The sequence below is a fragment of the Rhamphochromis longiceps genome, linkage group LG3 (assembly GCF_057381845.1).
Source record: "Rhamphochromis longiceps isolate RC_006_pf linkage group LG3, R_longiceps_female_GT1.1, whole genome shotgun sequence".
Lineage (NCBI taxonomy): Eukaryota > Metazoa > Chordata > Actinopteri > Cichliformes > Cichlidae > Rhamphochromis > Rhamphochromis longiceps.
In genome coordinates this window covers 25,831,462-25,859,061 of record NC_140559.1, presented here as the reverse complement: position 1 = coordinate 25,859,061, position 27,600 = coordinate 25,831,462, and the positions used below count along the sequence as shown (strand labels likewise).

General features: G+C 41.8%; 1 protein-coding gene across 1 annotated transcript in view; it reads right to left on the bottom strand.

Annotated features, from left to right (window-relative positions):
• Positions 1–1,628: 1,628 nt before the first annotated feature.
• LOC146673670 (tripartite motif-containing protein 2-like) overlaps positions 1,629–27,600 on the bottom strand; it is a 28,032-nt gene continuing 2,060 nt past the window's right edge. Inside the window, exons 2-14 of the mRNA XM_085402305.1 lie at positions 14,423–15,100; positions 12,079–12,227; positions 10,788–10,968; positions 10,385–10,644; positions 9,084–9,222; positions 8,803–8,988; positions 8,019–8,214; positions 7,065–7,168; positions 6,817–6,984; positions 6,525–6,693; positions 5,569–5,639; positions 5,291–5,431; positions 1,629–5,178 (exon numbers count right to left, since the gene is read on the bottom strand). Coding sequence (XP_085258431.1) covers positions 5,026–5,178; positions 5,291–5,431; positions 5,569–5,639; positions 6,525–6,693; positions 6,817–6,984; positions 7,065–7,168; positions 8,019–8,214; positions 8,803–8,988; positions 9,084–9,222; positions 10,385–10,644; positions 10,788–10,968; positions 12,079–12,227; positions 14,423–14,521 — 2,016 coding nt within the window. The 5' untranslated portion in view covers positions 14,522–15,100 and the 3' untranslated portion in view covers positions 1,629–5,025. The remainder of the gene's footprint in view (positions 5,179–5,290; positions 5,432–5,568; positions 5,640–6,524; positions 6,694–6,816; positions 6,985–7,064; positions 7,169–8,018; positions 8,215–8,802; positions 8,989–9,083; positions 9,223–10,384; positions 10,645–10,787; positions 10,969–12,078; positions 12,228–14,422; positions 15,101–27,600) is intronic.

Sequence of the window (27,600 nt, the reverse complement as noted above, 5' to 3'; positions counted from 1 at the left end):
AACAAGCCGTAACATTGCCTAATAATTATGCACAGTAATAGTCACCTGCACACACAGATATCCCCCTAAAAATAGCTAAAACTAAAAACAAACTAAAAACTACTTCCACAAACATTCAGCTTTGATATTAATTAGTTTTTTGGGTTCATTGAGAACATGGTTGTTGTTCAATAATAACATTATTCCTCAAAAATACAACTTGCCTAATAATTCTGCACTCCCTGTATATTAATATTTTAAACAGTGCTGCAGTGTAAAATTCGAGAACTAGACAACCAGATGAAATCACGAATGACAAACACCAAATGTAATCTTTACATCTTGTATTCAATGTTAGTCTGACATCTAAAGGTAAATCAGGTAGTCAGGTACTATGCAAAAAATAACTGAACCAAAAAGTAAAATAAATAAATAAATAAACTGCTTAAATTTGTAAAGTTGATTCATATTCATCACTAAGTGCCCTCATACACATATTAAGAGTGAGCCAAACATTAACTGTGATGCCCTAGTACTCAAATGCTCAGAAGAGCAAAAGTCAATTTTTAACCTTCCAGTTTTGTCACAGGCACAGAGCATCCATCCATCCATCCATTTTCTTCCGCTTATCCGGCGTCGGGTTGCGGGGCAGCAGCCCAAGCAGAGAAGCCCAGACCTCCCTCTCCCCAGCCACCTCCTCCAGCTTATCCGGGGGAACACCAAGGCGTTCTCAGGCCAGCCGAGAGATATAACCTCTCCAGCGTGTCCTGGGTCTGCCCCGGGGCCTCCTCCCGGTGGGACATGCCCGGAACACCTCACCCAGGAGGCGCCCAGGGGGCATCCTTGTCAGATGCCCGAACCACCTCAGCTGGCTCCTTTTGATGTGGAGGAGCACTGGCTCTACTCTGAGCCCCTCCCAAATGGCCAAACTTCTCACCCTATCTCTAAGGGAGATGCCAGCCACCCTTCGGAGGAAGTCCATTTCCGCCGCTTGTATTCGCAATCTCGTCCTTTCGGTCACTACCCACAGCTTGTGACCATAGGTGAGGGTAGGGAGGTAGATCGACCAGTAAATTGAGAGCTTCGCTTTTACACTCAGCTCTCTCTTCACCACAACAGACCGGTACAGCGTCCGCATTACTGCAGCCGCTGCACTAATCCGTCTGTCGATCTCCCGCTCCCTTCTCCCATCACTCATGAACAAGACCCCGAGATAGTTAAACTCCTCCACTTGTCGCAGGAACTCGTCCCTGACCCGGAGTGGGCACTCCACCCTTTTCCAGCTGAGGACCATGGCCTCAGATTTGGAGGTGCTGATCCTCATTCCCACCGCTTCACACTCGGCTGTGAACCGTTCCAAGCACAAAGTAGTCATATCTTAAAAAAATGACTAAGTGATGTTCTGAAGAATGTTATATAAACATTTTGCAGTTGTTCAAAGAAATGAGAATACAAGACTGTCATTAGTGTAGAGATATTTAACACTGCTTTCTTAATATGACAGGCATTATACTTTCCCATGCCATCATGTAAACCTTTGATATTTTCTAACATTTGTGACTAAGGCTCTCCAAGTATATAGATGGTAAATTAGTTGACATTGCACACATTTTGGACAAAACCAAGCCATAGTAACAGCTGCTATTCAGGAATCAATGCTTTATTTTCAGTGTTGAGTGTATGTGAATATTAAGTCATAGCCCATAACAGTGAACAGACATGACAGCAGTTACAGAGCAAGAAAGACCTTGAAAGTGACACTGTATGAAAGCGATCAGTATTTTAAAAGCTGTCTTCTAAAACACCATAATAGGATTGCAGGGGGGGAAAAATCAAACCAGTGCAATACACAATGCTGTTGCATTTTCTGCTAAAAATCTTACACGTAAAACACCCACATTTGTACATATGTGCAATGGCATTTTTTATTTTTTATTTTTCAGGTTTCCAAAAGAAAATTTGCAATGGCTGTGTTGGCTACAAATGAGCTGTTTGTGTCTGAAATTGTAATTAAATCTTCTTTACTGTATTTTTCCAAAACAATCATTACTTCAAAATTACTGAGAAGGCAATTCTACCAGATCAAACAACATTCATATGTAATACCAACATTAAGGCTCAATATCCAGTAAACAAAGCCCAGGTTACATTAGGAAACACAGTCGAATTTCTTTAAAACAATCAATAGTACCAACAAATCAAAAGATCTTATTTCAAGTTGATGAGCAAAATCTGACACTTAGCAGCATTACAGGATGCTTATGTTAGAAAATATAGTCTTAGCAAATCCATGAACAGACTAACAAATTACACAAACGAGGAGGCGCCAACCTTTTTTTTACTGGACTGAATAATGATTACTGTCATTGTATTGAAGATGAAGTTGTTTCATTGTTATTAAAAGTGATTTTGTTGTTTCTATGTGAAAAAATGATCAAAACTGACGGCTACAAACAAGTCAAAATTAATAGGTTAGCTTGTAATCAGTTATGTAAGAAAAAAGCAGTATTAGCCATTTAAAGCTAATGTTTTCATAAGGTTGGTCATTGTACTGCACTGTTTTTACAGCTAACTTATTAGTTTTGAGTTAAACGTGTTGTTGATCCCAAAATAAGGTGCTAATGAGCTATTTTTGCTAACTGATGAGCTTGATTTTTTTTAATTTAACAAAAGATTTTAAAAAAAAGGAAACTTGACAAAATATTAACAGCAGTTCTAATTCCAGTCCCATTTCAATACAGCCTAAAGACTGAAATGTCTAGTAAGATGAAATGTAACGGTCACTTATGAATTTAAATGCACATGGTGTAACACAATCAAATGGCAAGATGAAAATAACTAATTAGATAAATAAATAATAAGCAATAAATAGAAGTAGTAAAATATATAACTTAGAGAATCTCTGACCAACTGTGAACATAATGATGAGTTTCTCAATTCCTGTTTCAGGAAAGACTAAATGTGTAAGTAATTGATGTGATGCCACTTAAACTACCACAATCAACAAAGAAGTTTGCAGTATATTAATAGTGCATGTAAAATCTCCCCAACTCGTCGCGGATGGAAATAACATAAATTCTTCTCTTACCTATTCAACAGTTTATGTAAATGCTTTGTAGTGTTGTTATTACTGGCATATAGCACTTTATGTAAATGGCTAATGCTTGAGACTTTAACATTACTTTAACTATACTTTACTGATGTTACTGTAAATTGTCTTTTAGGTTAGACTTGTAAAATGGGAGCTCGCAGTAGATGTCTGATATGTTTGGTGTCAACAGTTACATAACAACAGAGGCATGCTTCTAGAACACTGAGGTATTCTCTTTTTTGACAGAATATGTGGAATTTTACAAGCGGGCAAGAGCAGTTTTTCAGAATTCTTAAAGCATTCTTGTATCCTTGTCAATAAGGAAGAATGAATAGAGACATTCTAGAATTCCTTCCCCCAAAATATCCTTCTGATATTTTGTTGCCATGGTGACAAGCATAGAGAAATATGTAAAAATAGGGCATTTCAACTGCAGGACATAGCAAGGAGTTCTGGGGAGCACATCAAATGTAAATGCAACAGCCATCCTGGTCCCCTCCATTGTTGTCACTGTTGTTGTTGTTTTGATTTCATGGGACATCAGTTCTGTTAACTTATGCGTTGTGAATTGGTATCACAGACCTTGACATTGTAAAACTGGTTTGTTGACATCATAAAATCAACTGATCCTAAAATGCAATGGAAACGAAATGGCTCAAAGGGCTCATGAGGGCACTAGACCTGTAAATGTTCCTGCAAAAGACGGCTGCTGTTACTGAGTCCAAATATGTTGATTACAGCTTATGCAACATTATTAAACGTATCTTCACAAATATATACGATAAATTTTTCACTTTTTCCTCATTGCAACAGGTTTATCAGGAAAAAAATATCTGAACACTCAAACCAAGCATAGACACACAATGCTTTTTGTCAAATCAAGTCAATCAGTCATTAATTCAGACAGTCAGAATTAGAGTCAAGCAATCATTTCTAATAATGAATCTATTACCTAAGATTTGTAAAGAATACTGTTATATGGGATCAAAATAACATTCCATGTTCAAACAATCCTAATGTACAAACAATGCACTTTGGACTAAAAGTGGTCTATGTCTTATAAATTTGGAATTTTTTTGTCATATTTAGAAATAAAATCTTGTATGCTTCAGCACAATTGCTGTCCTCTCCAGCTGCGCTACCTTTAAGTTAAGTGCTTTGCTCAAGGGATGTTAAAGTGTGGCACCAAATCCACAGTGGAAGTCTCTAATTATGTAATGAAATTGGAAGACATAGGTCTCTTTTAGCTCATAATCAATTATTTTGTGTATTACATACAGCACAAGAAGGCAGAACATTAGAAAACTTTCAGTCTTTCATTTCATTCTCTCCACATTATTTCCATTATGTCCCTTTATGTCCATGTTAATGCCTTTGCTCCTTTTTATGTCTCATTGACCACATCATAAATTTAGTAAGCAGTTGTTTCTGAAGAAATCATTGTCATCTCTCTTGCAGCCTTTGTTTGGTTTTTTCATTTTATTATCTAAAGCTTTCCTCATTAGTCCATTTATAGACACTGAACCTCTCAAATTTGACATCTCTGAACCAGTATTGCATAACTTTTATCTACATCCCATTCTGCAATGTCTGTATGACAGCTGGAAATTATTGAGATTTTCACGTGAGCCAATCTTAAGCCCTCTTGAGACTCATCTGCTATCAATGTTTTGTTTTCATTTTATTTTTTTATGATCTTACCTAATAATAATCACCAAAAATATTCAAATTAGGTACTTCCGTCATGAGTTCTGGTTGGAACCCAGAATGGGAACTGAACACTTTTTCGCTGACTTTTTCATCCCTTCTATCCCATTTTCAACATTCACAGGGAGCAGTTAGAGGCTCATGCAGTAATTCATATTATTTGACAGTGCTCACTCTATCGCTTCATTTAAACCTCAACTTGTCTATCGCGTCCACGTCACCATCCCCCATCATCATCCAAGCCTCCATCATTGTAGGTAGCGGTAGACTTTAAAGCAATGATTGCCAGAGTCAGCCACTACAACGTGTCCGTCTGAAGTCAGAGCCAGACCTTGGGGTCCATAAAGAGGGTCTGCTGATGTGTTGATATAGGACAGGAAGGAGCCACTGCCATCAAACACCTGGAAATGTCGAAGATATGTATTATTTATATATAAAAACCTTACACAGCAGGGCTTTCATATATAAAAGGTTGACCGTATATAAAAGTTTTTTCATATGTTAACGTTTTACCTGTATTCTGCTATTGCCCCAGTCAGCTACAATGATGTTCCCATTAATATCCACTGCTACACCAGTGGGAGCATTGAACTGGCCGTTTCCTTCCCCATTTGAACCAAATTTCAGTACAAGCTCTCCTTCAAGCGTGAAAACCTAATCCGAGAAATAATGATAAAGATTTATTATTTTGAATCCTCTGAAACCATACTTGGACTTGATATGAAATATTAGCTTTTTTTTACCATAACATTACACTAAAACTATCCTTTAAGCTCAGTAAAATGCTGTACCTTAACAGAGTGATTATGGAAGTCTGTCACAATGATTTCATTGTTTTTGTTCACTGCTGCAAAGTGTGGACCTTTAGGAAAGAAAAACAGGAACAAAGAAATAGGTTGTACATTGTACAACGAACAATGTATTTTCAATTAGCTTTAGCCTCTTTTAACACTTTCAATTCGCAAGTATTTTAGAGAAAGGTAACACTGGTATTTGTATATCTGAATAGTTTTTGAAGTCTCTTAGAATGAAAAGAAAAAGGGGAAAAAAGAAAAGAAAAAACAAAATGTACAATATTTTACTGTTAAAGGTTGGGGTCATCAAGTGATTTAAAGGTCATAGGGTTAAACTTTAAACAGAATTTCAAGTGCACTCAGTTCTTAAATCAATTTTCAGACTTAGCAACTGCCAACCATCACCTAAATACTTTTATTAGCGCACGTAAACCTTCTGAGGTCACCAGTGATAACTACAACCCTAGCCTCAAAACCTGGGACAAAAGAGAAATGCAAGTTAAAATGTTGTTTGTTCCCTTATTGCCAAAAGTTGGGGGGTAAATGCTTTAACCCTCTCAGATCTAAGCCATCAGTTGTCCCAATCCTTAACTTTTAGGACGTATCATTTTCATTGTTTTGGCAGTCAGGGGACAAAAGGGTACGCAATCTAATTGCTCTAACTGACTATTTATATTTCTTATACTTTGTGCTGGTCACCAAAAAATGGGGTCAGGGCAGCTAGCACTGCTTTCATTACCAGTGATGACTCAGACCTCATGGGGTTAAAAACATCAATGGTTTCTATATAGTACTAACTTTTTAAAGAGCCGTTAATCTCAAGACAATCCAGAATCAAACATTTTCTCTTCATATATTTGCCTTTTCTTCTTTATGTATATTTATTCTTTACAGCCCATAGTACATTTTTGGGAATTAAATTACGTGAAATAATATAATTTAGTCCACATTACCTGCAAACTGCTTGTCACCATTGCCCCTGCTTCCAAACTTGGTAATAAGCTTTCCAGTCAGCTGAAAGATGAAGACAGTACAAGCTTTGTTGTCAACCACAATAACATGTCCGTTTTGGTCCACAGACACACCCTTTGGTCCCATGAGTCTGCCAGAGCCAAGTTTTGCCTGGTGAACAACAAATACAAACAATAAGATTGCTGCATAAATCAACACTGAAAACATTAGAATGAGGGTTTGCTTGCAATAAAGTACAATACCCCTTCAACCCTGACATATCAGCACACATACCTTGAATTTGCCCTCACAGGAGAAAATGCTGACCCACTTATTGTCGTAGTCAGCAATAATGATGTCACCACTGGGGTGCACGGCTACACCAGTCGGACGCTGTAGCTGACCTGGCGATCGTCCCCGCACTCCAAAACGACTCTTAAATTCTCCCTCATTGCTGAAAATCTGGACATATATACATTGTTTAACTTTCGATATAAATTTGGGGTTTTTATATGAACCCTGCAGCTTTTCGAAGGCCATACCTGGACACACTGATTGTTGCTGTCAGCGATCAGTATCCTACCATTGGAAGAGGCAGCTACTCCTTGAAGATTGGTGAACTCTCCTTTATTCCTTCCCTTTGTTCCTGAATAGTGCAAAATATGATTTTAAATTCCATTATACATAGAAATGTTTTCATAAACAACCTTTTGCATGAAGCTTCAATTTGAGTTCAATTTTCCTTGAACATACATTTGGACTAGACCTACCCCCTCAAACACAAAATACCCATGGATTGTGTTTTCTATTTTAAAAAGAAGGCTCATTTGTGTAAATTTTGTTGAAAGTAAAAGGTGAATATTTATGTTTTCTTTTTGTGTTACTGACTTTAAAGAAAGGCTTTCTATGGGAAGACCATTTCACATTTACCTAAGTTTTGAATGAATTGAAGCGAGGTCTAAAAGACATTTGAGTGGAATATTATTATCAAGACTAAAACTGGGCATTTCACCATTCCACACAAAATGTTCGTATGTGTGGTGCACCACACATACGAACATTTTTGTTCCAGGACAAATTTATGAAGTGTTTAAGGTAGGAGAAGATTAGCTATGATGTCAATACTAGAATTATTCTGACAGTCCTATCATACTTGTGTGCTAAGATAAAAACAAACAAAACAAAAAAAACAACAACAATACTACAATACTGACAATTTGGTGAATCTGAGCTTTTAAAATTCACAATGACATTACTTTAGTCCCTTCATAAACTGTAACATGAAACAGGTAACAGACACTGAAATCAGCCAGATGAAAATTCCACCATGTTGGAAAAAGTGATGCATATGATGGGGAGAAATAAGCCCAAATTAATTGAACCATTAAAAGGGCCTTTCAGTGTCACAAAAATGAGGATATATTAGCTTTAAAAAAGCAAGTGTACAATATCCTAGTCTGTCTATACGATTCGTTTCTTCCAGCTAAATGTCTCACCGATCCTAAAAATGAGGTCGTCCTCAATGGGGTTCTGAGTTTTGCGCCGTGGGGTACCAAGGGCACTGCTGGCCCTCTTTGAGCCTTTCTTCTTCTGACCAGGTGACTTTCCTCGTCTCTTTGCTCCTTCAGATGAGCCAGTCGATGGCGTAGCATTGGCTGCTGAGTTGGTTGCCGTTGTTGTAGAGGGAGAAACCTGGAGAGAGAGCAAAAAGGGAAACACAATACACAGTAACTATGAAGGTTATATGGTTTTTGTTTGGAAAGCTTCCTACATCCTTTGCCAAAGTCAATGTATCGATGAATTTAGGGTAAGCTCAATCAAATAAATTTAGGTTTTATAATTGCTTAAGTCATGTTGCTTGAATCATTGTTGCTCAAGAACTCTGAACTTCAAGAGACAAGCACGACGTGGTCAACAATACGAGCTTTTCTGTGTTGTGTGAGGACATTAGCACAAAGTTTTGCAGTGAGATTGGACATACTTGGATGCAAGTTTCGTTTGATGGGAAGAGGATTAACAACCTCTTAGGTTTAGGCAAAACTACTTGACTAGGCCTTCATAACAATAATTATAAAGTGAGTGTCAGACAGTAATGTCATAAGCTGATGTTTCAGGTCCTGATGTCCAGTGTCCTTCAGCACAGATGCTAAAGGACACTGGACATGAATGAGCCGTACATAGGTTGTTGGTGTATATTACAGTTGCTATTAAAGGAATTTAGACATTATTTGCCAAATGGATAGTAGAAATGTACTAATATTGAAAGAAAGATCCACCTACGTCTAGTTCAGCCTCTAGAGTCTTGGTGACAGTCAGTTTGAAGGGACTTCCTTTGATGTGCTGGTCATACAAACGGAGAGCCAGTGAGAAGTCACCCTCCTTTGGCACCGTGTACACAAATTCATATGTCCCGTTCTTGTGGTCCACTATCTCACCATCTACTATGCTGCCGTCTGGTGTGAATACCTACATCAACACATCATAATGTTTTGTCACTGTTTGCATTGAAGTGTGAACACAGAGTAGAACTTAATTTTATGGAGTTTAGGTGTAGAATGAACCTCAGCAGAGAGGATCGCATTTCCACTCTTGCAGGCTCCCCCTGACTTGTCTCTTGTTACAATGGTAACAGAGGCAGGATGCCCAACAATGCATTGCTCAAGACCTGCACCCATGGCTTCGCTCTGGCTTGCAACCGCACTGAGGACGAGAACAAAGACGAGTGTTAATGAAATGGCATTAAATCCAAAACCACATGGTTCAATATGTTTCATCATCATTGAAATGCCCCAAAACCCCATCCCCTTAGAGACTGTGTCGGCCATGGATATAATTCCTCAGCTGCATCTTCTTCAGTGCCTTATACCAACACAGTGCAGAGCAGTTACCTGAACGCTGCTTTTACAGAGTTTGTTATCTTGTTAATAGTTTTATATCGTCACTGCGTACGACTCTGGATACTGTAGCTCCTCTGACAAAGAAAGACTTAAATCAGAATTTATTGCCTTCCTGGTATAACTTTCAAAGATGCACCTTAAAGCAGATAGCTGATAAGCTGGGGTGCTTAGTAATCTTTAATAATTTAGAAGATGACAATTTAGCCTGGAAAAACAGTTTGTTGTTCTCTAAAAATAAAATACAGCTAAAACATCTCGCTATTTATCACTGATTGGAATACTTTGGTATACAGCGGATTTTATAGATTGCTCTTATTTTCTTCAGAGTCAGAGTCATGTTCCCAAGCACAGCAGCAAATGTACAACAGAATGGCTGGAAATGAAAAGGATCAAGGTGATGCAATGGCCCGTTCCAGTCTTCAGCCTGACTGAAATGCTGTGGTGGGACCTTATAGGGAGCTGCGCATAAATGATACAAACAATGAGCTTCTCTGATTTTAGGATTAGGCTTAAAACTTTTTAATCTTTACACTGCAGTAGGTCTAGGCTGCTGGGGTGTTCCCATGATGCACTGAGTGTTTCTGTTTTGTTTTTTTTTTCACCTTTTTTATTCACTATGTGTTTACACACCACTCTGCATGTAATCATTAGTTAGTATTAATCTCTGGCTCTCTTCCACAGTCTTTTGTCTTTCCCCTTTCACTTTAAACCAGTTGTGGCAGATGGCTGACCCTCCTTAAGCCTGCTTCTGCCAGAGGTTTCTTCCTGTTGAAAGGGAGTTTTTCTTTTCCATTTCCTTCCCCTATGCTTGCTCATACAGGGTTGGCTGACTTTTGGGTTTATTCTGTTTTTCTGTACTATTGTAGGATCTTTACTTTACAATATAAATTGCTTTGAGGCAGTTGTTGTTGTGATTTGGCATTAAATAAGTAAAACTGAGTTGAAATTGATTTGAATTGTCTCACCTGGTTGTAACAATAGTCCCCAGGTTGTGTATGGACTTCCTTAACCCATCTGTCTCCATCACCAGATCCAGCTGGTCGTTCTCTTCCGGCTGGCATGGCAAACCAAGACCAGCAAGCTCACCCAGCCTCTCCCACAGCTCTCGTTCCACCTGCAGGCTCGCCACACAGGGATCTCCAGCCAGAGCCTCCTCTGCCTGGGTACAGGTGGCTGTCATGTCCCCCTCTCCCCGTAGAAGGCTGTCTATCTGGGCTTGGAGAACCTGGAGACAGAAAAAGAAAAGTTTCATTAGACTGTTTCAGACTTTTTCATTTGATTTGTTTTATTTAAAGAAGTATACCAGTGACTGAGGAGGTTGTACTTTTACCAAAGAATCAAAGGAAAAATTAAACAAACTCTGTTCACCTTCTGTTTGAGTCCGTATGTAACTTCCAGCTCCATCAGCAGTACACTCTTTCGAACATCCAGCTGCTTGTGTAAGTCCTCGAAGCTCGATTGAATGTCCTCTTCAATGGAAGCCCTCTGATTGGTCAGCTGCTGGAGGATCTCTTTAACAAAGGACAGTACATCTGAAATCTGAGGGAGTCTAGAGAGGACACGCACAAAAGAGAAAGGCAGTTACATATCTAATTTGCAAAACAACAATAGCAAGCTTTCTTTATGCTACATTTATGTTGTTAAATATTTACATATGCAACCTGTAACTTTAATTGAGAAAAATTAATAACATGTTATTGTTAATGTCAAGATTTTATAGCCTGGTAAATCATTTGTACTGTATTTTGCTCACTGTCCACTAGATGTCAGCATCTCTTCTTTCCTCCATCCACTGTCTGTCAATAGTTACTTGTGACTGAGTTATATTAAGTATGCCTACATTATACTTTAACTGAATATGTCAGTTGTTATGCAACTTGTTCTCCACAGCAAATACATTTGTACCTGTTGGAGCTACAAGAATGAAATGCTATCAGCTGATTTGTATTTTATTTTTTTCCAATTTTGCAAACGAAAAAATGTGACTTTTAGTATTTTAAGTGCGATTTGAATGTGGGACCTACATTTACTACTCCCTGTTTACTAATAATTCCCTACATGAATGGATGGGTATTTTCAATATAAATACTTAGTAACTTCTTTAACTTTCTACCCAAGCCCGTATGTCTTTTAAGAAATCTTTTGACTATCTCATTCCCACAGTAGCATTTAAATTAAATTCCAGAGATTATTTGTCTTTCTTGAGAAAAGTCCTTGGCCCAGAACACTGTCACTCTTCTATTTTATTCTTCTATCTTTTTTTTTTCTTAACAAATGTGAGGCATTTAGGGAACATCTGTGTTTTGCTGCAAAAAACAATCAATGAGCATTGCCCAAGTGACTCTTAAATGAATCTTGCTTAATGAGAGAGCCCTCTCCTGGTCTCTGGGAATTACTAAAAAATATACAATATATAAAAATAATAAAATCCTAATAAACTCCAGCTGATGTTTATCATTGGCTTACTTCTGCAGTTTATAATACATATTTAAAAAAAGTAATTCAGCATTAAAATTTTTGGGGGGGTTTGTGTGTGTTTTTGTTGATAAATGGAAACTAGCACCACTGCACAACAGTTTAACATAAGGGTTTGTTGGGGGCACAGATTAATGGACTGAATAAAGTTTCTTAATGTTGTATCAAGTATTTCACCCTGTACCTGTCCTGAACAGTGCCCAGTCTTTCCTGCAGGTTGTTGCGGTGCTGCTCGAGGGCCTGGCTGAGGGCCACCTTAGGGTGTTCTGCATGGTTGGGAAGACAGTCCTCACACAGAGCGCACTTGCAGGCAGAGCAGTACAAGTCAGCAACCTGCAAATTGAAAGGATTACATGAAGGGAGGAAAGAGGAGAGAGAAGCTACACTATTAAGAATTGAATGCCCCATGATAGCCTAGATATATTGTTTGTCTTTAGTTTAGTCTCATTGTTGTACAGTTGCTAATCAGTAACTGGATTAAATAGGAACAACATATAGATAACATGGATTAGGCTTTGGGCTTACACTTTGCAGTACATGATTCAGTCATTTCTATATGTATGACTGAATCTGAATCTGAAAATACATGTTACAGAAATTCCTGGAGGAACCCACCCGAGGGATTAATAAAGTTTTATCTAATCTCTAATGTGAATTCAAAATTTACTGTTGAGAACCATAACTTGCTCATATCTGTCCTATAAACTTTGTTTTTGCATCATATTTCTTAACAGGGCACAGTTTTATTTTCTGTTATAGTCACTTAAACTGTCCAAGAAATAGCAGCACACATACCTCCTATAAAACTGCAACTTTTTAAACCTTCTAGTTTGTAGACAACCTGCTCTACTTAATGAGCTACAGCCATCCAGTCTTTTAGAGTCCAGTCTTTACTTTAATTACAAGTATGTAATTGGTTCCATTTGTCTGTTTATCTGGCCATGTTTTAGCAGGCTAGTTGCCACAGTTTTCAAGATATCATGTTCAAATTTAGTCTGATGGTAGATACCAATAAAGGCTCAAGCTGATTTTATTTTTGCTGAAAATCAGTTCAAGGTCACACCAAAAGTGAAAATCAGTAAAAATGTTATATTACCCCAATTTTTTATGGCTCATCTTTAAACGTTACAGGTATATACAAGGCCTTGGGCGACATGAGTACCTAGGATGGCTAAGCATTTGACTTAGACCTTCATTGTTAGTGCCAAAGGACAAAGTTGACATAGAAGACAAGATTTAAAGAAACCATATTGAGTGTGATATATACACTATGAAAGGGCACAGAGTGTGCTGTACCATGCACTTTTTTTGCAATACGATACGATACGATATTACAATGAAACCATATTTGTAGAATCACGAACTGCATAAAAATATATGTTAAAATCTCAAGTTTTTACATGATAAGAACCAATGATTTTTGCAGATTCTGCTCCCACCATGTAGGCAAAGGTAGTAAAATACACTGTTTTAGTATGCAATGCTTCAAGGCCAATAATATGTGAAATGTGAATTCAGAATTTACTGTTGAGAACCATAACCGTATTTTGCAATACTATTCCATACGATATTACAATGAAACCATAGAGTTTTGTAGAATCACGAACTGCGTAAAATATATGTTAAATACACCATTTTAGTATGAAATGCTTCAAGGCCATAGGTCAAAGGTCTGGGTCACACGAATCAAGAAAAACCTTGGGGGAGCTAGAAACTTTCTTTGTTTGAGCTCTTTAAAAAAAAATACAATATTACTTGAATTCACAATGACACAAAAGATTAATACGCTTTACTAAATTGCCATATGAATAATGCTAACATCAGCATAAATGATCTATAAAAACTCCTGATGTCATCAGCACACATAATCTGTGAAAACATCCGATATGAGAATAATTCAAACGCCATTTAACTTAAATGGCGTTTGAATTATTCTCATTTTGTTCATATAGGCATATACTACCAAACCCAAGTCAGAAAAAATCAAAGAGTTATCGTTTGTTTGTGTAAAACTTGAGACGCTTGTCATGTGTTGTAGGTAGATGTCCAATCTTTGGCTTCAGTTTCAGTTTAGCTGGCAGGGACAGTCTATATTGGAGGTAATATTGGAGTGTGTGAATGTGTGCGTGAATGGGTGGATGACTGGATATGTAAAGCGCTTTGGGGTCCTTAGGGACTAGTAAAGCGCTATATAAATACAGGCCATTTACCATATAAAATAAATAAATAAATAAATATGGATTGAATATAAAAATAAATAAGGATTATAATATGGAGGTTAAGCATAAACATGAATGGATATGAACAGAATTACAGGCGAGGCATAACTTTGTATGGTATTGGAAGACTTCTGGTTTCCTTTTGTACCACTGATGTTTAACAGAAACGTTTATTCTTAGCCAACTGAAATTTACCTCCAAGGTTTAAGCTGATTTTGGCTTTGTGCGATATGTGGACACGTTTTTGCTTGCTTTCATGTCACTTTTCATATGTAGTTCAGGACATTTGCACACCTATTGAATACCTACCTTCCCTGCATGTTGTGGGCAGGCGTTTTTGCCAGGTGGAGCCTCCAGGACGGTGCACTCCTCACTGCTGCTATCTGGGGAGTGTTGGTGGGCCTCCATCTGCAAGTGGCAGCCTGGTGAGGGTAAACCTCCAAACACACCCCTTTTTCCACTCTGCAGCCAGGGGAAGGGGCTTTATGTTTAGATACAAGGTTCCAGATGTATTTTTGTACTGTTTGTTTTTGTAAGCTCCTTGTCTCACCCTTTTATTCCATTGTGTATTCAACATAAAAAGGATCAAATGTTCATATGAACTCCTTGTGATAACTCTTGGCGGATGCTAGATCTCTGGAAAAGCACATCAACATTTCACACACAAAGAAGAATGCCAGAAATCCAGATGCAGGTTTGGTTTTTCTGTAATTTCAGGGCACGGTAATCCAGGCTTGTGAGCTTGTAGTCAATGAAACTTGGCATAGGTTATTCCACTATGGGGGGAAAGAGTGTCCAGGTGTCCACATTTAGGTACATATCCCATTTAAAACATCTTTCTGCTTCCATGTGTTGTTTCTTCAAGCACATAAACCGAGTGAATGAAAGTAGTCAATCCTCTTTAGGTCTTATTGGGTGAAAAGCAATGAACTATGGTGTTAATTTGATTCACATAGGGTTCAAGCTGTGGGCAGATCACACTGTGTCCTGCAGAAACGAGACAGAGAGAGGGATGAGGATTAGTTGGAAAAGCAGATAAACACAGAGAGACAAGAGAGATTATTTACTTAAGCTTCGAACTCTTGACTGTGTTCCTTTATACTTTTTCATTTTGCTTTTGTCTCAGTCTTAAGATTGAATCAGGTAGATTAAATTTGATTAATAAATGTGGGTTATAATGGCAGCACGGTGGCACAGCGGTTAGCACTGTTGCCTCACAGCAAGAAGGTCCTGAGTTCAATGAGTTCTGTGTGGAGTTTGCATGTTCTCCCCGTGCTTGCGTGGGTTCTCCCTGGGTACTCCGACAATGTGGATAGGTTAATTGATCGATCTAAATTGCCCATAAGTGTGAATGTGAGTGCGAATGGTTGTCTGTCTTTGTGTGTTAGCCCTGCGACAAACTGGCGACCTGTCCAAGGTGTACCCTGCCTCTCGCCCTATGACTGCTGGGATAGGCTCCAGCGTCACCCTGAAAAGGATAAATGGAAGCGAATGGATGGATGGGTTAAAGTACCTCAAACTGTTGTTCTTCTCGCTGCCACTAAATGAAAAACCTTTATGGCATTGGGAAAACTGTATTTCCATGGGTAATGAGTGTGCAATGCCTTTTATCTTTTCAGGCATTCACGGAATCACAAAATCCTGCAGTTACTTGACCAAGTGTCATGTATGAGTTTCCCTCTGAATGAACCAGCCAGGGATCTGCTTTTACTGGCCATAAAGTGGAGCTGAGTTGTCTTGGTTACAGTCTGCAAACACGCTATAGGACAAAGCAAATTCGGTCAGAATGAAAGTAATTTTAAAAAAAAAAATGTTATTTCTCATGCTCCCAAAGTTTCTTTTCTATATTTTCATTTCAGATATTTTATCTAATCACAAGCAATAGTATAGAGTGCTTTTCTTTTAAAGAGCACCAAGCAGCAATGTCACCAGTTAAAAAATGAAACATAAGTTCCAAAAACTGCAGTTCCTCCAGTGGCCACTGGAGCCTGTCTCAATGATGTGAGCTAAATTACCATTTTATTCCATTAAAACGTCTGGTAGAAATACATCATTGGTCTCTGTAGCTAATTCCCCCTTTATGACAACTAAAAGATAAAATTTATATATAACTCAGCAGTTTAGCCTGTTGATGGTATAAAGTAAGGGCCAACTTACTTATAAAGTAAGTATCAGCCAGAGCAGATAGTTCTCTGCTCAGTTTCACCTGCTCTGAGCTGAGTCACTGAATTTGACTTCTCAACCATGTTTGAGCCATTGGTCCCTTTCAAAGCATTTTTAATGCTATTATCTGACAAATAATACTTGTTGTGAGGAACCACGTTTCCAATCAGTTTTGGCTAGCTGACTGACAATTATCCAGGCTAGTGAGTTTGTAGTCAATGAAACTTGGCATATGTTATTCCATTATATTCACTGAACTAGACTTCGTAACTGTGTTTGTAACTTATAAAATTCATTATTCGTTGGATCTGATAACATTTCTTTTTTCTTTGTTTTACTTAATTTCTTAGATTTGTGTTACAGACAGTGTTGGGAAGGTTACTTTTAAAATGTATTCCATTACAGAATACAGAATACATGCCCCAGAATGTATTCTGTAACCTATTCCGTTACGTTACTCAATGACAGTAACGTATTCTGAATACTTTGGATTACTTAATATTGTAACGATGGTTAAGTGTTACTGGACAGTGACATGTTGGTTTTCTCTGCACACTGTTGTTGTTCCTTTAAGATTCATGTTTGGTTGGGCTGCAGGAAGTAGTGAGGGTGGTGTACAGGAAGGGGTGGGGGGACCTGGTTGTTCTGTGTGTGTGCCAGGCTGAAGAGAGGTGTAGTTCGAGAGCGCTTCCCCCTGAGTTAACAACCCGCTGGCTTATGTGCCGAATAAACGGACAAACTGAGACCCCAACCGTCTGGTTCTTGTGAACGTTACATTGGTGTCAGAAGTGAAGAAAGAAAAAAGAACCCCAGAACGCCCGAGACCCTGTTGCCGGCGACGCTTGCCGTTACGAGACGAGGATGTTGCCGGGCAGGATTAAGAAGGAGACGGAGGAGAGGGAGGTTCGTCCGCGCTCGCCCGCCCATGGAGTGAGGGAAACGGCGCTGCGGCTGTCTGCCGAGGCTGGATTTTCTCCAGGTTTGACTAGGCTCGGGAACTGTTCGCACAGCGGCCGCGATTCCGGCGGGAAGGAGTCGACCTCGCTTGGCGCGCCGTCACGTGATGTAAACAAACATGGCGGCGCCCAGCAAGCTGCAGCGAATATAAAAACGCCTAAGTTCAGCGGCAAGACGCCATGGGAAGTGTTTATCGCACAGTTCGAGCTGTTAGCTGTTGCAGCTGGCTGGTCTGAGGAACATAAAGCTCTCCAATTGGCTTTGTGCCTGTGTGAGGATGCAGCTGCATGCCTGCTGCTGCTGACCGAGGAGCAGAGGGGAGATTATAATGCTCTGGTCGGAGCACTTCAGAGGCGCTTCGGGCAGTATAACCAACCAGTGCTGCTGAGGTCGGAGTTCCACAACAGACGCAGATTGCCAGGTGAGCCCCTCCGCATTTTGGCCCATGAAGTCGAGTGCCTTTGCCGGAGGGCGTATGACAGCATGCCACCATCAGTGCAGGCGGAGTTAGCTCGGGACCAGTTCCTGCAGGCCCTGAGCCCTAAAGAGCTCCGCATGCAAACTCAGCTTGCTCGGCCGGCCACACTCAGTGCAGCCCTGGAGCTAGCGTTGGAGAGGGAGATGCTTGCAGGATCCTCTGGGGGCGCTGACGACGCACACGTGGTGAGGGCTGTGTCAGCACCTGTGGAACAGATGGAGACGCCAGCGGGCCTGTGCAGTTTGGTGCAGACAGCTTCGCTGCAGTCGCCTTCCCCTCGGGCTGGCCCACACCGCCGACCTCAGAGCTGCTGGGGATGTGGACAAGTCGGACACCTCATCAGGCAGTGCCCCAAGCTTGCAGCGGTTCAGGGAAACGCCCACGGGCCCGTGTAGGCGGGAGTACACGGGCCTGGGAGAACGACATCCCCACACCACCGCCACCTCCACCCGGTGCGGCCATCACTGTGGGCTGGACCCAGGTTGGCGGCTTTTGCCATGTTCCAGTGACGATTGCGGGGGTGTCCTGTACGGCCCTGCTGGACACGGGATCCAATGCAACGCTGGTCCGACCCGATATTGTCCCAACCGGAGCTGCTGTACAACCGACTAACGTGCAACTTAAGACTGTGACCGGTGATCTGGCCCCAATGAGAGGGAAGGGAGTGTTCCAGTTCAAGGTGGGGGACCTCGGTGTGTCTTATGCTGCCTGGGTGGCTGACGTGCAGGACGCCTGCATCCTTGGGCTGGATTTTTTACGAGCCATTGGTGGTGTACTGGACTTAGGCAAAGGCCTCCTCGTACTCCCTGATGGGAAGAAGGTGCCGCTTATTCCTCCCCCGGTCTGCACAGCATCTGCCGCGGCGTCCACCTCCACCGCAGAGACCCCTGCAGACCCGCCAGCAGAACAGCGAGCGGAGGAGGAGGAGGAGGAGAGGCTCTCAGCAGTGAGGAGTATCTGGTCAAAGAACTGTGAGGGGCTGACTCCACAGCAGCAAGAGAGTCTATGGCAGGTACTAAAAGAGTTTAGTGACATTTTTGCCCTGAAAGAAAGTGATGTTGGCTTGACACACTTGGTAGAGCACGTCATTGAGACCGGGGATGCCCAGCCTATTAAAGTGCGCCCCCGCCGCCTGCCCCTGGCTCATCAGGAGGCTGCAGACAGGGAGCTGTGTGAAATGATGAAGGCGGGCATCATAGAACCATCTGATAGCCCGTGGGCCTCCGCGGTGGTGATGGTGCCTAAGAAAAAAAGCCCTAGGATGCGTTTCTGTGTGGACTACAGACCACTCAACAAAGTGACGAAGAAAGACTCTTACCCCCTTCCCAGGATTGATGAGTCCCTCGACTTAGTAGCCGGGTCCTCCTGGTTTTCCACCCTGGACCTGCGGAGTGGCTACTGGCAGGTGCCACTGTCCCCGGAATCCAGACCGAAGACAGCCTTCTGCACTAACAGGGGACTATGGCAGTTCAAAGTCCTGAGTTTTGGCCTTTGCAACGCTCCTGCGACCTTCGAGAGGCTCATGGACAGTGTGCTGGCTGGCGTCCCACGGCAACGGTGTCTGGTTTACCTGGATGATCTTCTAGTGCACGGGAGCTCCTTTGATGCTGCCCTGGATGCCCTGAGACAAGTGTTGGAGAGGGTGGCGGCTGCAGGCCTGAAGCTGCATCCCGACAAGTGCCACTTCATGAGGAGGGAGGTGGAGTTTCTGGGCCACAAGCTGGGTCGTGAGGGCATCAGCACTTTGGAGGAAAAAATTCATACCATTACCGAGTGGCCCACACCAGCAGACCAGAAACAGCTCAAAAGCTTCCTAGGACTGGCGTCTTATTACAGGAGGTTTGTGAAGGGCTTTTCCTCCATAGCCGCACCACTCTTCCACCTGCTGCAGAAGGACCGTGACTTCATCTGGACCCAGGACTGTCAGCAGGCGTTCGACACCCTCCGCAGATCGCTGACAGAGTCCCCAGTCCTTGCCCCCCCTGACCCCGCCCTGCCTTTTGTCCTGGACACTGACGCAAGTAATGTGGGGCTGGGAGCGGTGTTGTCGCAGGTTGGACCGGAAGGGGAGAAGGTGGTGGCGTACTTCAGCCAGGTCCTGAACAGGAGCGAGCGGCGCTACTGTGTCACACGACGAGAGCTGTTGGCTGTGGTGGCGGGGGTGAGACACTTTAAATACTACCTGTGCGGCACAGCATTTGTTGTCAGAACTGATCATGCTGCCCTTCAGTGGCTGATGTCTTTCAGGGAGCCAGAGGGACAGGTGGCTCGCTGGCTGGAGGAGCTCCAAGCCTTCAATTTCACCGTGGAGCACAGAGCAGGGACGCACCATTCTAACGCAGACGCCCTCTCTCGCCGCCCATGTGCTGCAGCTGGCTGCCGTTACTGTGAGAAGCGAGAGGAAATAGAGCGGGAACTCACGACAATAGACGGAGCAGCACAGCTCGCCTGCAGGGTTCTTCTGGTGGTGGATGCAGCGGAGTGGAGGGCACGGCAGGAACAAGACACAGACCTGCTGCCGGTCCTGCAGTGGCTGGAGAAGGGGGAGCAACCCCTTTGGGATGAGGTCACTGGGTTTTCCATCTGTACCAGGGGGCTGTGGGCCAAGTTTGCAGCTCTCAGGCTGAAGGAGGGGGTGTTGGAGCGTGCCTGGAAGGATCCTGCCACGGGGGAGGAGAGGTGGCAGGTTGTGGTGCCAAGGTCGCTGAGGTCAGCTGTGCTGGGAGCCTGCCATGGGAACACTGGCTCTGGCCACTTTGGGGTCTCCAAGACTCTTCGCCGCCTCCGCCAGGGCTATTACTGGGGTCAACAGCGGAGGGATGTGGAGGACTTTTGCCGCAGCTGTGATGCATGTTCCTCACACAAAGGGCCACAAGACCAGTCCCGGGCTCAGCTTCAGCAGCAACCAGCAGGAGCCCCAATGGAGCGAGTAGCTGTGGACGTCATGGGCCCATTTCCTCGCACAGACAGAGGAAACCGCTATGTTCTTGTGGCCATGGACTATTTTACCAAGTGGCCGGAAGCATACGCCATCCCAGATCAGGAGGCTGAGACGGTCGCTGATGTATTAGTGGAGGGGATGTTCAGCCGCTTTGGAACAGCAGAGACCCTCCACAGTGACCAGGGGCGTAACTTTGAGTCCAAGGTATTTGCTGCCATGTGTGAACACCTTGGGACTAAGAAAACCCGCACCACCCCACTTCACCCCCAAAGCGATGGGCTGGTGGAAAGGTTTAACAGGACGCTGGCCCAGCAGCTAGCCATCCTTACCTCAGAACACCAACGGGACTGGGATTACCATCTTCCCCTTACCCTCATGGCCTACAGGTCGGCAGTGCAGGACTCCACCCAATGTACGCCTGCCCTGCTCATGTTAGGGAGAGAGCTGAGAACTCCTGCAGAGTTGGCTTTTGGGAAACCCCCGGACGCGCCAGAGGCACCACCGGGCCGGGACTACGCAAGGAAGCTGCAGGACCGGCTGGATTCTGCACATTCCTACGCCCGAGAGCAGCTGGCGAAGGCAGGCCTGCGCCAAAAGAGGAATTACGACATCACCACTAAAGGGAGGCACTTCCGTGCTGGGGAGCTGGTGTGGGTCTATAGCCCAAAGAGGAAGAAGGGACGGTGTCCTAAACTGGATAGCAGCTGGGTGGGGCCTTGCAGCGTCCTAGAGCGAGTGGGGGAGGTTGTTTACAGGGTGCAGTTGCCTCCTAGGGGGAGGATAGTAGCGCTGCACAGAGACCGGATGGCCCCCTACAGAGGACAGTCCCTCCCCTCCTTTCCAGAGGGACGTGTACAGAGCGTCCATGACCCTGCTCAGAGGGGCCCCTGACCGGGGCTGCGTTCCCCCCCCCTCGGACTCTTCACCCCAAAGCCCCAAAGCTCCGCGTCCTCCTCAGGGGCTCAGGAGGTCAAGGAGGGAACGTAGGCTACCGCCCCGCCTCAGAGACTGTGTCGTTCCCTCGGGGACAAGGAACTTATTGCTGGGGGGGCAGTGTAACGATGGTTAAGTGTTACTGGACAGTGACATGTTGGTTTTCTCTGCACACTGTTGTTGTTCCTTTAAGATTCATGTTTGGTTGGGCTGCAGGAAGTAGTGAGGGTGGTGTACAGGAAGGGGTGGGGGGACCTGGTTGTTCTGTGTGTGTGCCAGGCTGAAGAGAGGTGTAGTTCAAGAGCGCTTCCCCCTGAGTTAACAACCCGCTGGCTTATGTGCCGAATAAACGGACAAACTGAGACCCCAACCGTCTGGTTCTTGTGAACGTTACAATATATTATCATGCTTTTTACAACAACGTGAATGTACTATTGCTGTGTGATTTATTACTGTTACTGAAGGTCCGCGACTCCGAACTGTAGTAAAGGGACCTCTGACTAATACGGCGGGGTCCCTGTCGGCTCGTAGCCGAAAAATAGCTTTACTTTGTTGTGTGGGTCAACTTTTCTTGCGAGAGACAGAGAGAGGCGTTGAAAGACTGCTCCAACGGAACTTATTGTTTTCGGAGGAAAACACGAACACGGTGTACAGTCGAGTCTTAATAGCTTACTTACAACTGGGCTCGTCAGGCACTCTTCTTGGCTGAAGTGGTTATTATTATATTTACATGCTTCCAGCTCCCGTTTTTCCTCGATGACAACTCGCACCTTTCCACTCCCCTTTTTCTCCCTCCTCGCACTCACAGACCCATAACGTGTATGGCAGTCCATTCTCCCTGCAACACGGACTACACTGCCCATGATGCTACATTCTTTAGAGCTATGCTTGTAGCGTTCTGCCTGTTAGCTTACCACAACAACAACAACAACGAAAAGGCGCTCTCTCACCCAGGAAACACACAGTCGCAGAGAGAGAGAGAGCGTCACCCTGTAACCATGGCAACCGTAACGCTGCCGCCTGGAACAAAGAGCGTAGCTGTCGAACAAAACCCAAACAGTCCTGACCCACAACAATATGAAACAGGAAAGTACCGCAGTGTAATCCATTTATTTCAACAAAGTAACTGTATTCTGAATACCACCTTTTTAAACGGTAACTGTAACGGAATACAGTTACTCATAATTTGTATTTTAAATACGTAACGGCGGTACATGTATTCCGTTACTCTGTAACACTGGTTACAGATAGATTGTATAATGTTTTTTAGGAAAAACAAATATTGGCAAACTGTAAAATTATTTCTACATGTAAATCAAATTTGACATATTTGATTTAAATGTAGATAAAAGTGGTTTAAATTGTCTTGTCTAGCCAGCCTGGTCCTCTTTCTGGCCTTTCTTAATGTTAGCTAATGAATCAAGCTTTAGTACTGTCGGCTTTGTTTGGCATAGTCTCACTTTAATATTTTGATATGACGCTGTTTGATTTATGTTAATATTTCCTGGCTTTAAGTTGCTCTTAAATTGGATTGGATTCCATAGTTCAAATGCATTTAATTAATGCTGCGTTTGAGAGGTTTTACGAGAGGTAACATACATGTCCACTGGTTTATTGTTAAAATGCGACTATTTGCCTCTAAAAACTCTTCCAACTTTCCCGGGAACTGCTAATTAATATCGACAAAGTTTTTCCAGTTGCCAATATAAACGTGTGTTTATAGTACTATGTGTACTAGCTGGAAAAAATACACAAATGCTGATATATTCACATGAAAAAGAGGGTTTTTTTCACAGGACTCTATGTTGTCTGGTGAAAAACTCTTTTAAAACGACACTGCATGATTCAGCACATTAAAGAACCATGACTTTATCAGTCTCTCACATTGTTGTGGAGGGATTATGGCCACTCTTCTTTACACGTTTTATGTCTTTACAACATTGCCTCAGCTGTTTGAGGTTTGCTAGAGTTCATCTATGCACAGCTCCCTTAATGTCCCACCACTGCATTTCAGTCAGGGTGACATCTGGACTTGAGTGGGCCGTTGCAGCATCTTGGTTCTTTTCTTTTTCAGCCATTCTGTTAAACATTCACTTGTGTGCTTGGGATAATTTTCCTTTTGCATGACCCAATTTGGACCAACTTTATGGTGTTGCATAGATGGCTTCACATTTGACGACTATCAAAATTTCAGTTTTATAGAGGTGTTGATAAGCAGTTAACCACATGCATTTAATTGGCTGCACCTGGTTGCTACTCACCCTCTATCATGTAAACATAATGCATTAAAGGTGGGTTTAATATTTCACCTGACTGGATAGCCTCCCAAGTGGTACGATACATCAAGCTTAACCTGTATAGGAAGCCCATGGACAGATGCCACAAACAGGGGGATGACTGCATGTTGTTGCTTGTTGGACCACCAGGAACAGCAAATGTGGAGTAAAATACTATGAAGAGCTTCTGGAAGCAGTAATGTAGGTCAACAAAATGTCTTCAAAGTGATGGAGAACAGAGAGGGAGCCGGGTGGGGAGGGAGGTTCTGGTTTCCATAGTAACAGACTGCATAGGACTGGGGTGAGGGGGTTCACAAGCTAGAAGGAAATACACCAAAAAGTGAAGCAATCATGTCCTCTATAATCCCAGAAATTTAGTCTAAATTTAGCTGGCAGTGTGCTGAGAGCTGCAATGATTATGGCTCGGTTCACAAAGTGTTCCAGGTCTGTTTTTTTGGTTAATTTTTTTTTTTGCTTTTTCTTTTTACTATCATGTTAAAGTCACAGAGATGGTGGTAATAATGCTGAATCAGTGTGAACGCCTAAAAATAGACTTTTAGCTATGGTCCCACAGCACATGATAGAAAAAAGCTCAATTTGTTCCACTGAAAATGGAGAAAAAAACATTAATCTGTCAGTTCTTTAAAAACAACAACACTTTAACTAAATGCACACTACCAGTGTACAGTGCACTGTACACATAAAGCAGGAAACCCCATAACAGATGCAGGATCACTGCCTGTGGGTTAAGGGGGGACATGCATCTAATGAAACATGTTACGTGTTTCATATGCAAGGATTAAAATAACTTTACATTTACGAACATTTAATACTAACTACTATGTGTACACTCTACACCACTGCAAATAAATCAAAATACAATAAAAAATAAAATGAATGTCATATTTTATTACACATGTGACGAATGACTAACTGTGTGCTTTTGTGAACAGTAAATGTTGTTTTTGCATGAATAATTGTGTTCTTAATTATGGTTTGCAAATGTTTTTGATTTTTCTTTTTTTCTCTTTCTTGTAAATTTAACATTTTTATTTAATTGCTAGAAGAATTAAAGAAAATAAACTCACTTGACTTTTTAATAAAAGTAAGTTAAATTACCATATTACTATGAATTAACATGTATGTAAATAAAAACTGGCAAGTGTAAAAGCCATAAATAATATCATTTTTATAAGAGAAAATGTTGTTTTCATGTTTTCAGTTTTAAGTAATTGGCTGCTTTTCTTTTGCTGTAAATCCATGTAAATTTTAACTAGTTGACAAAACAAGGTTATGAGCAGTGCTGCTTTTGGAAGCCTGACTGTTTTCCTTCTCTCTTTGTGTCTGGTGTCTAGGTTTATTTTTCATTGTCACTTTGCTCAGCCAAAGCATATACACTCCCATATCTGTGGGTAAAATATAAAAAGGAATATTTTCATGAATAATTCATAAAGAGGAGGGATTATGGTTACGAGTTCTCTGTGATCTTGTATATAATCCTGTTTTAACACCTCCTCCCCCAGAAAACACGACCTCGACTGATGTGAAAGCAACCTTACACAGACAAGCTCACACTTTATGTCTGTCTGAAACACACACACACAAACGTGGCACATTGAAGGAAATTATTTTTCTGACATTTCCCTTCTTTCCACTCTTCTTTCTTCTCAGTCCTTCTTTGCTCTACAATGCTTTTGCTGTGTTTGGGTGTTTGTGTGCACTTGTGTGTGGTGGCTGCCTGTAACTGCCACAGTGCAAAGAGACAATCGAACCCTTTCTCTCTGTTTTGTTTTCTTTCCTCACAGATTCATAAAGAAGAGTCAGCGATTCATCAATGCTTTGAATGTATCTGCATGTTCTCCCATACACGGGTTCACACTGATGTCTGTGTTTAATCTTCTCACACTATTTTGAGGAATAGCTACACTATATTGCTCAGATCTATATCAGCTACAAGTCAAACCCATCCACAATTCCAGCTGGTAAATTTCACACAGGACGCTATATAAGTTGCTTTAACCTGCCCATAGTTGCTGTTGGTGCACATCTGCAAGCTGCTTTCAACCCACCTCCATTTCAGCTCCTAGTGTTCATGTTTTGTCATGCTGCTCATCTCCCTGCTTCTGCTTTTCCCTGTATCTTAATGAATGGGCCGGGAACTCCCAGCAAATGTAAATTTCTGCAGAAGAAAATGATCGTCATCTTTTGATCACAGTGGTCTTGAACTGAGATATTTTCTCGTCGTTCCCCACTTTAGTAGAGGTACAGCACTAACTAAAAACCCAAAATATATCTATCATGGACAGTTTCATTGTAAAAGTAATTCTGTAGGAGTCACTTTGCTCTCTTCAAAAAGATTATAAACAGTAACATCAACAATGTAATAGTTCATCGATCTCACAGTTCATCACTATTCACAGGTTATTACCTTAACTTTGACCTTGGCTTTGGGTGAAGACCTATTAGGTGATCATTGTGTGCAAGTTTCACCAAAATCTGACAAATACTGTAGGAGGAATAATGATTCTTGTGAACTGTGGAAGGACGGATGCCTCACCTCAATGGTTCTTTGGCCAGATGAGCTCAAACTGCTGTTAACTCATCTGCATTCACAGTCTTACCATTTAAAGATAAATTGTGATCAACTTGGGCCGCTCACTGTCTATAAACTAAATATGCTCATAAAGCATCTACAGTGTCTGGGGTTAAAAGGTCATGCTCAAGTCCAAAACACTGCAGTTCCTATATGGACCACTAGAGGCTCCAAACATGAGTAGATCTCCATAGACAGCTCTGTTAAAATCCCATGTGTACATCAGAAATATTTACAGCCTGCTACAAAGAATGCTTTTGGTCTGTGTGTTTCTCTAGTTTCTCTCTTTATGGAAGCTGTACAAATTTTGTACAGCTTCCATAAACCTTTGTTTGCAAGTTTGTTTGTTTATAATAGCTTATTTGTTTGGATTTTGTTGAGGCTTAAAGTTAGAAGTAAGGCAACTGTAAGTTACTGCTTGGCATTCAAGAGAAATATGGAGGACATAGAAGGATGGAAGTGAATGATTCAGTGCAGTAACTCCAAAGGAAGAAACTGAAACTCTTAACTAATTACCGTACATATATATGAACATTTTATAAGCTAACAGCACGCGCTGAATGGAAAGTCATCATTTAAATCAGAAATAGTAAGTAATCAAAGTTGTTGTATTCATTAAAAGATAGACATCACGGGCACCTGACATAGTAATACATTAATTTCACTTGATTTTGAATGCCGGTTAAACAAAAGGCTGGTTATTACAAACGAAATACTTTGATTTAATTAGAGAGAGACTTACATCATGTTGGCTCAGCAGAGCAGCGTCCATTAGAGGATTGTGAGATTTCTTTAGAAGTCAAAAGAAAAAAAACAAAACATCCTGCCTGCAGCCTGAGAAACGTACCAGTGGAACCAGTTTCTGAAGAGCTTGCCAGTAAATATACAGTGTGGCATCACACACATACACACAGAGTCAGGTAATCTGATCTGTCTCCCTTTGTATTCCCGTGGGAATGTTTCTGTTTTTCTCTTTGTTTTAATCACTCCTCTGTCTCTCTTCTATAAGTTGTAATTACCTTTTTCTTTCTCCATGGTTTCTATTGAAAATGTTTCATCACTTCATCTATTTATTTGTCTTTGTAGGCTTTTTAATTTTATGCCCAGTTTACAGATTTCATCAAAGCACCTCTTTTTCACTATCTT